The 12847-nt window shown below is 35.1% G+C and overlaps 1 protein-coding gene across 1 annotated transcript in view; it reads right to left on the bottom strand.

The window, feature by feature from the left end:
* Positions 1-12847, bottom strand: part of PDE10A (phosphodiesterase 10A) — a 127667-nt gene that overhangs the window by 16130 nt on the left and 98690 nt on the right. The window contains exons 12-15 of the mRNA XM_070951405.1: positions 11917-12009; positions 7739-7925; positions 3658-3800; positions 1714-1797 (exon numbers count right to left, since the gene is read on the bottom strand). Coding sequence (XP_070807506.1) covers positions 1714-1797; positions 3658-3800; positions 7739-7925; positions 11917-12009 — 507 coding nt within the window. The remainder of the gene's footprint in view (positions 1-1713; positions 1798-3657; positions 3801-7738; positions 7926-11916; positions 12010-12847) is intronic.

The raw sequence follows: 12847 nt of genomic DNA, 5'->3' as shown, positions 1-12847 counted from the left end.
GAGAAGGGAATATAGTAATTTCAGCTAGTTTCTCCTTTCTCCATTGACCGCTGTGCTACATTAGAATCTCCTCCAACAGATTGCGAGAACCTTCAGATCATCATGGAAGACATCAGACATGGAGAAAGTCTGATCTGTGAAAAACACTTTCGTTCTACTAACAAAGATATCTACCAAATTGAAAATGCTTCTGCAAGCAGAAAGTCGATTTTTAATTCATTAAAAGGTATCACTTTATACGCCCATTGCTTTGGGCTGTACAAAGATGCATCTTTAAATGTCATATACAATAAAATGATGGTTTAATGTGCTCATATAGACATAATGCATTTCATTTATTAGAGAAATAAACTTAGAATATAATTAATAGATCTTCAAAGATTTCTGTTTTTCTCCAAATCATTAGGGGAAAATGTAACTTTTCTCTGCACCTCTTCAAACACTTTAGGAGCATTTTTACACCTCTAGTTCAGAAATCCATCCATGTGTGTATCAGAGTTCCCAGACATGATCTTCAACTGCTGGATCATGTCTAATGTGTTTAAATGTATAACATTTAGGGTAAAATTGATTGCCTGCTTTGCAATCTATTAATCAGCTTTTATGTATATAAAATCATTATGACAAGTTATTTTTAAAGTGACATTTCAGTGCTGCAGCTTTACTGCCCTGCAAAGTATACCCAATACTTTGAATATATACAGCATCTACTGGGAAAATCAAGAATGTGCCCAACCCTAAGAGTGCAACTGGACATCTCTAAATTTGTAAGTGTATTTTTTCTGACCTTGGTGTTTGTCTTTATTCTTCCATCTTTGAGAAAAATAGAGAAAAAGTAGTTTCCTCCAGTTTCAATATAAAATATCACTGAGAACCTCAGGAGTAGAACTATTTTCCTTTTTTCAAAAGGCCCTAGATTTATTACTGATTAGTCTTTATAGCCCTTATGCTACTTTTCTCACTCATGTTTGTCAATCCAAAGGAGTGTCTCCTTGTTAATCTTAATTATTCTTCATCCATCTTCTAGGGCTAGATTACAGAATTCCGACCATAAACCTCCCAGTTGCCAATGTCAGTAGCACAATGGGACACACAAGAACAGAGACACTCTGCAGCCCCAGGGGGGAAGTTAATCAAGAGTTCATCCAACATATTTACATCCCAGTGAGCTACTCTACCTAACTTTCCCAACATAAAGTCTTCCAGAGGTTTTGAACCAGAGCTTCCATCAGCCAAAAACACCCTGGCCATCAGCTTGGCAATTGAAAACATTTAGGTGATGGAAGTTGTTGGTGCACAAGCAATGTAGTCCATCCCCACCAAAAAAAGTAATTCAAACTACCGGTAATTCAATTCTTCAACTACACAAGAAGCTATAGATAACTCAATACTCATAACTCATCTTATCTAATGTACTTTAGTCATTGCCTCTATATGAAAATAATTATTAATCCAGTCACTCCTGTGAACTAAAAACACAACTTGATATGATACAAGATTTTTCAGAATTGAAGATAAAACTGTTTTCTGAGAGAAAAACAGAATTCACCCTTTTATAGAATAGAATTTGTAGAATAGGAATGATAAAGTAGAACTGGAAATAGAATGTCTAATCCCTTATGCCCAAATCAAATAACATTAGAGCTCCAAAAGCTAATACAAATATTTCTTTAAAAATATTTTAAAAGTGTAAGTTTAAAAAAGAGATCATACCAGCCTGCTCCACAGCTTTGATGAATCATATAGATGAAAATTGCTGGCCAAAAATCTTCATAAGGACCAATGTCAAAATGGAATCTGTTAAAATAAGAAATATAAAATTAGGAGAAATAAAATTACTTGTATATATGCTAAAAGTATAAATATACACAGTTTTTTTCTTTTCAACATTAAAAGTCTCGTCTCTCAAGTAGCAATAATGCATATTTGATTCATACTGGCTTCTAACAGAAATATGCAGAAATATGTAACATCTCATGCATTAATGAATTTAGTCCTTTATAAAACAAAACAAAAATGGATTGCTGGAACTTAACGAATGAGACCATTTGTGTGGGAAAAGAGAATATTGGCATTTCAAAGAGGGGCACTTCCATAACATCTATCCCCAATCTCCCAAATAATTTATGTACTATTTTCAGACTATGAATGGAAGGGATGAAGAAGTCCACTTCCATCAGGCACATTATCTATCTGTCTTGGATCCAATTATATGTAAGTGCCCTGACGATATATGCAAGTGCCCTGTTTATTGAAAGCATGATTTAAAAATAAAATCTATTTAAACATATTTCTAAATTCCTTAGCTGAATAGAGAAGAATGTATTCTTTACAACACCTAAAAGAACTTAAAGAACCATCTATTACCCACAAGGAAAACCCATTATGGAGTATCCCACCAAAAAATTGTAAAGAAAGCTTTGAAAAAGAAAAAGAAAAGCTGCATTAAAGTGTGATGAATAAATATTTAGAAATCAGAATATTTAATTAGAATAAATTATGGTAATGATAATGAATAATTATAATAAATCATTATCTTGATTATAATTAATAATCAAGAAAACAATTATCAAACAAGTTAATCCAAAGTTCTCAGTTAAAGTGCAAATACTTTTTTTCTTTGGAGAAGTCTTTAATGTGGGAAAGGTGGAAAGAAAGAGAAGAAGATAACCAGCACAAGACAGATGGACTCAGTTACAGTAGTAATGTGTGCATTGTCTGAAATCCAGAAGGGCAAAGTTGGAAACAGATCAACCTGAACAATGTCTATTTAGATGGCCACTAAGGATTGACAGTGACTTGATTATACATAATCAATAATCAATTATAATAAAATATACTTTTGATTATAACAAATGTCTACCATATTTAGGTGGTACCAAATAGTAAATGTGTCATAAACAATGTAAAATGAAATAATGCAATCCAAACACCTCACATTATATTTTATCTTGTTATTCAGTTATATTTTGTAATCTCAATATCCATAACCTCACATTAAGGATCAGCACGATAGAGCTGCCAATTGTGTGGATACTATTTGTCCCTGCATTGTTCTTGTGTACAGCAGATGTTCTATTCCCATTGCCTGAACTTAATAATAATACCCGGGTGCATTAGAAACATAATAGTGTGCTGCAGAGATTTGAAATCAACCGTTCTGTTTACACAAATGATTAACATATCACGGTTATTATGGAACCATGGGATACTCCCAGCATATCTGAGCATCTGCATATTTATCAGGACATACACTTGAGGCATTATCTGCCAATCATAACAATAATCAGTGAAGTACTTATCAGCAGTTTCCTTGCCATTAATTTCCTAGTGAGATACAGACTTAAAGGAAATCTCAATACTGAAAAAGAAGCTAGACAGGTGAAACTGATATTTATAGAATATTTCAACCCATTTGAAATAATAATAGGACAATTGTGTGTCTGTGTTGTGTGTGTGTTCATGTGTGTAGGAAAAGATTTGAGGAAAGGATTAAATTACCCCCACAATGATCCAATCTCCTTCCCTAATTGATTGCAGCTATCTATTATAAGACATCCATATCAAAATATTTGGGCCTTTAACAATAACATCTACTACATTCACAATATTTATCAAGGTTTGCTTCAATATCAGTAATATACTATAAAAACATACTCTTCAATTTCTCTGCAGAGATGTGATGGGAGTTTGCAATCCATTAGATTTTTCCATTCTTCTGCTGTACAAACACTGTGATATGAAAGCTTCTCCATTGTTACCCGATATATACATTCTGAATGGTGAATTCTGTGATACATCTGAAATAATGGTTTAATGAAAGTAATTTTTATTTCCCCTTATTTGAACAAAATTCCTAAGGGTTTCAAACTAAAAGGTTATTTCTTGTTAGTTACACCTATCCAAACATGCCATTTCTGAAGAGCAATCAGACATAATTTAACAGAAAATAATTTGTTTTGTTTTTCTTCCCTTTCACAGTCTGCTGGGCTGCTTCATCATGGTGGGGACATGTTCCTAGCAGGGATGACTAAACAATCCCAGGAGTATCTACCAAAAGTATATAATTCCAGCACGGTCATCCGAATTGCCCAGATCTGCAATATAGGAAGATGCTGGAAGTGTATGATACTTAATGAGAATTGCCAATGGACCATTTCATACTGCATAAGAAAAGGCAGTGTAAACCACTCCATTATTCTCCCAGTAAAGTCACATGAATAGAAAATATAAAGTGACTGAAGATGTAGTGTTAGTAGATAGGCCTCTCTGGTTGGACAATATTCAACATGTTACTGAGAAAGAGCTGTGAATATTTCATGATTATGACATGGTTAGATTAAAGCTTTTGGGAGCCTAGTACTTGATGTTACCATGAAAGAAAAGAAAATCTGAAATTGTAAAACAGAATTATAATGGATTCATGGAATGCAAGAAGCATGAACAATGGAAAAGTGAAAGATGAAATGAACCAACAACTCCTTGATTTACTAGGCATCACCAAATTGAAGTGGACATAAATTGGATCCATTCAGTTAGAAGTTCATACTGTTCATCATTCAATACACAATATCAAAGAAGGAATGGCACTGCTTTTATAGGAAGTATATAGCATAAAAAGGGTGTAGCATTGGAAGGACACATTAGGAACAATACTTGGCTATAATGCAATCAATAACCAAATAATATTAATTAGACTTTATGGGCAACCCCTTAATATAATAATTATCCAAGGTTATGCTCCAACCACCAATGCCAAAGAAGAAAAGGTTGTTAGTTTTTATAGTTAAAGTCAATCTAAAACCAACAGAATATGAAAGCAGGATGTGTTTGTTTGTGATTGAAGACTGCAGCATCAAAATTGGAAATATTGAAGAGAAAATTATGGCCTAGAAACCTGATTTACCAATTTCTGTTAATCTGATGATTTCTTAATTTCTAGTTGTTATAACACAGTCTTCCAGCAACCAAAACATTACCAGATGGAGTATACAGAAATCAAATTGACTATATTATTGGTACAAGGATCTCATTGATAGGGGTGTACTTTTGAATATATTCTATATCTTTTAGTTATTATAGAAGAAGAAATATAAGGAGGAAAATGGTCTTCAGGGTGTGTGTGTGTGCACAGATATATTTGTATTTTCCCCTCTTTTTTGTATTTAGATTTTTGTATTATGTTTGTATTATCTGTATACAAAATAAATTTTTTTTTAAAAAAAGATAGGGGTGTACTTGTGAAATGAAATCAAAATGTTGCTAAGAAACATTATGAAAGGGAAAACCAAGAAATAAAAGAAAGCAAACTGGATGTTAGACCAAATGGTGGAAATTGCCAAAAAGAAATCATAGCCAAGGAAGGCAAACATCTGAGAAAGGAACTTTACAAAGAGATTCCAACCTTAATTGATATGCAAAAGAATGTGAATGTGCAGATAGTAACTGAAGAAGATCAGACAAAGATGAAAGGTGCATCCTGACATTAAGTTAAAATCCAAGAAGATACTGGAGATATTCCCAAATTATAAGAATCTGTAATACTAGAAGATAACATTAGATCAGCATTCTGTTATTACCAGTCTGAATTGATAGAATATCTGCAGAAATATGGCAAGCAACAAAAAGAAAATCTGAAAACTTTTAACCAAAGTATATCAGCGAATCTGGCCAGCAGATGGGAAGACATGAGTTTACTTAGGAGGCTTAACAGAGTGTGCAAAGTATCACAAAATATTATTAATTTTCTATGCCTATAAAATAATGCTTAGGATCATCCAACTCAGACTGCCTTTTAGGACCAACTATTAACAGTAAATGAAGCAATGGACAAGAATGAAATATGCTGTATTTTATGCTGGAAGCTAAAATATATGAAAAGTGGTAGTAGGAATTGGCTATGTCTAGTTTAATGAAAAGAAGGACTTGGGGTAACAGCAATATTGCAATATTTAAGGGACTGCCACAAAGAAAAGGGGATCAATCTATTCTCCAGAGCACCCAAAGGCTGGACAAGAAGCGATGGAAACTGATCAAGGTAAGAACCAATCTAGAACTAAGCAGAACAATTAATCAGTGGAATGACTTGCCTCCAGAAACTGTGGGTCTCCAACACTAGAGGTTTTTAAGAAGAGATTGAACCCCTATTTGTCTGAAATGGTATAGGACAGTGATGGCTAACCTTTTTGCCATCGTGTGCCAAAAGCAGGGGGAGAGCGGTGGGGTCACATGCACGTGTGCCCACATCCATAATTCTATGTGCCCCAATCCCCCGTGCTCCCCCCGTTTTTGGCATGCGATGGCACGGTGGGCCCGGTAGGCCCATTTTTCGCTCTCCCCAGGCTCCAGAGCCTTTCTAGGAGCCTGGGGAGGGCAAAAACGGCCTTCCCCACCCCCCCCGAGGCCCTCCGGAGGCCAGAAACAGTGTGTTTCCTGACTTCTAGTGGGCCCAGAAGGCCCGAAAATCAGCTGGCTGACGCACGCATGTGTGCCGGAGCTGAGCTCGCGTGCCCACCAATACGGCTCCATGTGCCACCTGTGGCACCCATGCCATAGGTTCGCCATCACGGGTATAGGATATCCTGCTTGAGCAGAAGGTTGGACTAGAAGACCTCCAAAGTCCTTTCCAACTCTGTAATTCTATTATTCTGTACAGATAGCCCTTGACTAACAACTTTGTTTTGTGACCATTTGAAATTACAATGCACTGAAAAAAGTGACTTATGACCATTTTTCACACTTACAACTGTTGCAACATCCCCAGGGTCATATGATAAAAATTCAGATGCTTGGCAATTGACTCATATTTATGACGATTGCAGTGTCCTGGGGTCATGTGATCACCTTTTGCAACCTTCTGACAAACAAAGTCAATGGGGAAGATAGATTCACTTAACAACGGTGTTACTAACTTAACTGCAGTGATTCACTCATCAACTGTGGCAAGAAAAGTCATAAAATGGGACAAAACTGACTTAACAACTGTCTCACTTATCAACAGAAATTTTGGGCTCAATTGTGTCATACGTCGAGGACCACCTGTACACCCACACTTAGTAGGGTAATTATGAAGGCCTTGGAAAAGATATTAAGATGCTGGAATGTCTTCCCCTACAAAGATCAGAACTGGGCTTTTCTGTGTGACACTTTCACAATGTGAAAGTTGGACTTGGAAAATGTAGGATATAAAGAGGATTGTTGTTTATGAACTTTGCTTTTAGAGAAAACTCCTGAAAAAACTATGGATAGCCAAAAATAGACAAACAAATGGGTAATTGAAAAAAATCAACCCAGAGTTTCCACTTGAGGCACAAATAATCAAAATCAAATTATCATACTTTGTGTACTTTATGTAAAAACCTAACTCCCCATAGAAGTCTATAATGGTTAAGAGATGGAAGGAAAGAGAAGAGAATGATAAGCAGCAAGATGATGGACTCTATTAAAGCAATGATGGAAGACCTGAATAACTAAGTTTGAAGTAAATCATCCTGGAGAAAATTGTTTGATAACTAAGAGTCAACACTATCTCATTGGCGCATCATCATCATTATCCTCAACAAAGAAATAAAAATGTTTAAATATTTTAAATCAAGAACTTAATACAAACAATCCCACAATATCAGAATCAGTTTAGTACTTGTAATCACCCAATATACTAATTATTAGCGGTCAATATATTATATTAAAAATAATGTTATTTTGGTTCATCTTGTTATTTTTCTAGAACAAAACTTACATTAGCACAGTGTAATGCCAAAGCACAAAAGACCGCAAACATTTTAAAATTGTTCTCGTCAGTTTTAGAAAAGGCACTTCCAGTTAGTTTGTTCACCATCTGCACAACACCTATGACACTTCCTCGACTCACAATAGGCATGCATAAAATGTTCCTTGTTGTGTAGCCTGTGTAGAGATCTACCTCCCTAGAAAATAGAAAGAGAGAAAAGAATAAGAAAAGAAAAACCAGTCATTCATTTCATGGTAATGCATTCATTTTATTAACAATAGTACTGAACATTTTTTAGCAAGTAATCCAATGACCCCTTGGGAAGTCACATAGATGTGTATGTGCAGTCAACCTTCCTTCACAAAAGAAAGGCTGTCCTTAGATTTTAACAGATTAACAGAGTTTGAAGGGACCTTGCAGGTCATCGAGTCCAACCACCTGCCCAAGCAGGAGACCTTACATCTGCCTCTACCTAGGATCAAACTCACAACCTCCTGATTGTGAGGCAAGAGCTCCACCTCTAGGCCACCAGGTCTTGGAGGCCAGCATAAATCTTTATCACCAGTTGCTACTCTAGTGGATCTAACACCCCACTCCTTACTTTTCACCATAATATCTCTTGGAAAGTCAGTAAAGGAGGCTGGCCCATAGAAGCAATATTTTCCTTGTTGTAGGAAAGTAAAGATAATTGGAAAAAAAAAACATGTGTGAAGGAAACAAAAAAAGTAACCCCACCATTTCATAACACATGAATGTTAGGATTCCTCTGCTCCTATTCAAACTATTTCATATACATTGATTTGTTAAAATACACACAACAATTTTGCAAAGTCAACAGCATTATTTCTATACTTCAAACAGGATTAAAGCACAGACAATATCTAAAGTCACTCTGACTTTATTATCAGCTTTGATTTGATCCAGAAACATCCTAATGTATACTTCACCACAGAAATTTTCCAATTAATAAATAATTCCAATAGTGTATAGGATATACATATTAAGTTGTCTCTGGCACTTAGGGATGCGAAAATTTTTGGGAAAAATAATAATATAACTCATTAAGCCAAAGCAGAGGTGTAAATAAGTGGTTTATCCTAATGAGAAACTACATTTTGTGCAGTTTTATGAATCTATTAGACATGTAACATACATATGACAAATTGGCAAACTTAGGCAGAAGTTAAATGTAGTATACCTCAAAGATTTCAAAGCCTATGATTTAACCACCTAATTAGCTGTATATTATGAATATGTTTTTCATTTACAAATGTATGAGCTTTTCAAAAATCAAATAATTAGCATTCATTCTCCTGGTAACAATACTTTAAAGGGACAATATAATTCCCATATTAATTCATAAAGAAAACTATCTTCAGCAAACATACATCAGTTTTAATGCAAAACTATAAATATATTTTATTTTTAATTGGTAGCTGGAGATTATTTACATTAAAGGAAACAGCTGCTTTTTTTAAACAATCTATGTCTTAAAATGATATCTATGAACACTTCCTGTTCTTAGGTAAATATGCTCTCTAACTTTGATCAAGGTTCCAATTTTATATCCAGTGTTGGAAAAAAGAAAATCTTACCTGGAAATGTTGCTCTTGTGGGAGGGCATTTAGTTCAGAAAAAGTCCAGCCTCTGATGCTGAATAGGCAAGGCTAGGAAGCATTTCCTAAGGAGGTAGGACTTCTTTAGATCTCCAAGATAATGCCAAGGTAGGAGATTATAATAGGCAAATCCACAAAATAAAAAAAAAAACAAGTTGCTTGCTAAAATAGAAGAACTGGCCATCTTGATCAATAGTATCAATGGTTAGAGAGGATCAGGATTGTCTCACAGGTTGGGCAAAATGATTTCCTGCCTATGAGAAGAACTGAAATTCAGTACATACGAATTTCCTTTTCTCCCCTTATAAGCATGAGGACATTCACCTCAGGGATGTCAAAAATAACAACAACAACAACAGGATAATACATCACTTGTTTAACTACCTTCAAGATATCTGAAGGAATAAGCCATGATTTCCTCTAGAAGTGGATAAAATATTCTGTATTCTAATTCCCAAAGAACAATGACTGTAGACGATTTGTTTTTCAGGGTTCCAGAGGAAAATGAGAGCAGATTAGTTTTAGAGTTTGAGTCCCTTCTATATAGAATCCCTTTTTCAGAGATGTTCTATGTAAAAAAAGACAAGACTACTGTTGATGAACTGATGGAAGGCAAGTGGCAGATCACTGAAAGGGAAATTTCTGTCAAGCTATGAGTCACATTATTAATGTTCATCAGCATCTGAGATCTGTATTATTGACATTCTTTGATATCTGAAGGTTTCTGCAAACTGTGTTCCTCACATGCTGATGGAAGAGATAAAAGCTTAAGAGTTGAAATTTGCCACCAATTGTCATCAGAATTTAGGTGAGGAATTTCTTCATAGCATTGTGGCAAGCTAACAAAACATAGTCTTATTGTTATGATTCAGAAATGAAGGATCAGTCCATGAAATATCATCACAAAGTTTCACTTTCAAAAATTCAAAACTCAGATTTGGTAAGTAAAAATCTATGGTTACAGTTTTTGGGACATAGATGGTGTTATTCACATAGATATTTTTGAACCTGGCATTGCTATCAATGCTACGCTGCAACGTTCAAAACTTCAACACAATGATTAAGCACAGTTCAGAAGCATAAGAAGGGCATTTTGTTGCAGAATGATTAAGACTTGGTGCCTGGTTCTTAAATCTCTAGAAATAACAGAATGTTGATTCTGAAGGGAAATAATACAATAACCAAATAAAGAGGAATTGTGTGGGGAAAAACTATGTCTTTTTTCTTTCTATTATTCCTTTAATGCCTGAGGTGGGGTAAAAAGAATGTTCTCCTGCCTTCTAGATCACTATCAATGCTGCTCCATGTGTCTACAATCTCAATTGTTGATACGAATGAACTCTTCATTAAATATTAAAGAAGGATTCTGTTCAAGAAGTGCTTCCTCTGACACAAAAACACACATAATTTTTTACTTGTGTGGGCCTCCAAACTGAAGGACAAGAGAAGACAAGGTGAAATGTTTTGTAGGAACTTAAGACTCTTGGCCAGTTGAATTCAAATCCAGCATTTCCCAACATTAGGGGAGAGATGAAATGGCCAAATCAATAATGCTCCACAGCATGAAAAATGGAACAGAAATTATGGTGGTTACATATGAATGTTAAAATGTTTCTCTCCACTTACTTTTTTTTTTTTTTACTTCTGGTTTGCACACATGCTCTTTCTTTTAATGTATTTCCCTCATCTTCTTTCAAGAGCTCCAAACTTTTTTCCCTTGATTAAGGGAAGGAAAACTCAGGGTGTCTAAGAAGAAAGCTTGCTTCCAAAGGTAGCCCTTGTTAGCCTTTTCCATCTAATCCTATAGACGGGACATTTCCAGAACTGAATGCGCTCACACCTATGAGGGGAGAAAGCTACAAACATTGCTATCAGACAAAAAAAAAAAAAAACTATCTTTAAGAATTGTTAGTCCTGGTTTGAGCCACATTTCTTCTGGAAACTGGATACACTGGAAATAGCAGAAACATTCTTATCATAAATTTCTGTTCTGTATAGAAGACATTCCTTAACCTTGGGATGGCACTACAAATACATTGGCTGGATTTTTAAAAAAAAGTTTCTTGAAGAGAAATGGCTGATTTGCCCTCCTAGAGCAAGCATCCTTTTAGTCCCTGGCCTGGAACAGAACAAAACTATATATCTATGCCACAGAGTCACAAAGGTGCTTTCCAAAAGACAACTGGATTGCCTTGTTGTTTTTTCTTGAAAACATTTCACTTCTCATCCAAGAAACTTTTTCGCTTTTGAGAATGAGAACTGAAGTAGCTTCTTGCATGAGAAGCAAAATATTTTCAAGGAAAAACCAAGAAGGTCCATTTGCCTTTTGAAAAGCCCCATTGGGACAATCATGACCTGGATGATTGAGAATCTCCATAGACATTTATGCCACTGAGACTTTGTAAACATCAGCATGTCAGAGCATGTTTAACTTGAGATACCATCCCAAAACTAAGAAATGTCTCTGAGAGAGAAGAGAATTTGTCTTACTTAAAGAACTACAATCATTTTAAAAATTAAATGCATAAAAATGCATCAAAAATGTGTGCTGAAAGCCTAATGAATTCCTACCTGTTAAAACGTGGATCTGCATAGGCATCAGGTATGTTGAGGACTTCACCAGTTCTTGCTACCTGACCAGCTATTCCTTTTTCAATAGAAAATCTGCATATATGTAAAGAGATACATCCTATTAAAGCAATATGCTGATATGAAACAGTAACACTTGTAACTGATGAATGTCATTCATCACTAGATAGTATTTCACAAACTGGGACAAAAGGCAAAGTTAAAGCTATTTCCTAAGAGGTGAGTTATCCTATACACAAATTAATAAAGTCAAGAGCTAAGCAACAATATCATTAACATCTCACTGAGCAGGAACTGCTCCCAAAGTACTTTTATATTAATGAAGATATTTTAAGAATACTGTTTTCCCTGAGTCAGGTGCCCTCATAAGTCACCTCATTCCCGAAAGATTTCCTGGAAAATATTCTGCATAATGATGTTATGCTAAATTTGTAACGCCTTGTGAAATAACCAAATACTCACATGGGAACCCAATAGGTTTTCTTCTCCCTGAATAGATTCCACAGATTATATTTAGATTAAAAGTCTGTATTTTGTTAAAACAGTAGGTAGGGATATCACTTTTGCCTAGACTCTGGAGTGGAAAGCCTTAAATAAGCCCCTAAGAGGATTGACACAGTCAATACACATTTTCCATGTAGAATTTAAAGGGGGGGGGGGTCTCAAAAGTGTACCATTAATTTGATCCCCTTGGAAAATACAAAGGGTTTGCTCTCCTCTGGTTTTAGCCCCTCTGAACCGAGTCTTAAACAAGAGGAATTTCAAAAAGTAATACCAGGTTTTTCAAGAGAGACTTTGGAATCACTAAAAAAATAGGCTATATTTGAATAGAATAGAATAGAATAGAATAGAATAGAATAGAATAGAATAGAATAGAATAGAATAGAATAGAATAGAATAGAATTTGTATTGG

The sequence above is a fragment of the Pituophis catenifer genome, unplaced genomic scaffold (genome assembly GCF_029215685.1).
Source record: "Pituophis catenifer annectens isolate HBS135680 unplaced genomic scaffold, rPitCat1.0.hap2 SCAF_1, whole genome shotgun sequence".
NCBI lineage: Eukaryota > Metazoa > Chordata > Lepidosauria > Squamata > Colubridae > Pituophis > Pituophis catenifer.
Note: the sequence above shows the minus strand (reverse complement) of the source record. Positions and strands in the feature narration are given on the sequence as shown.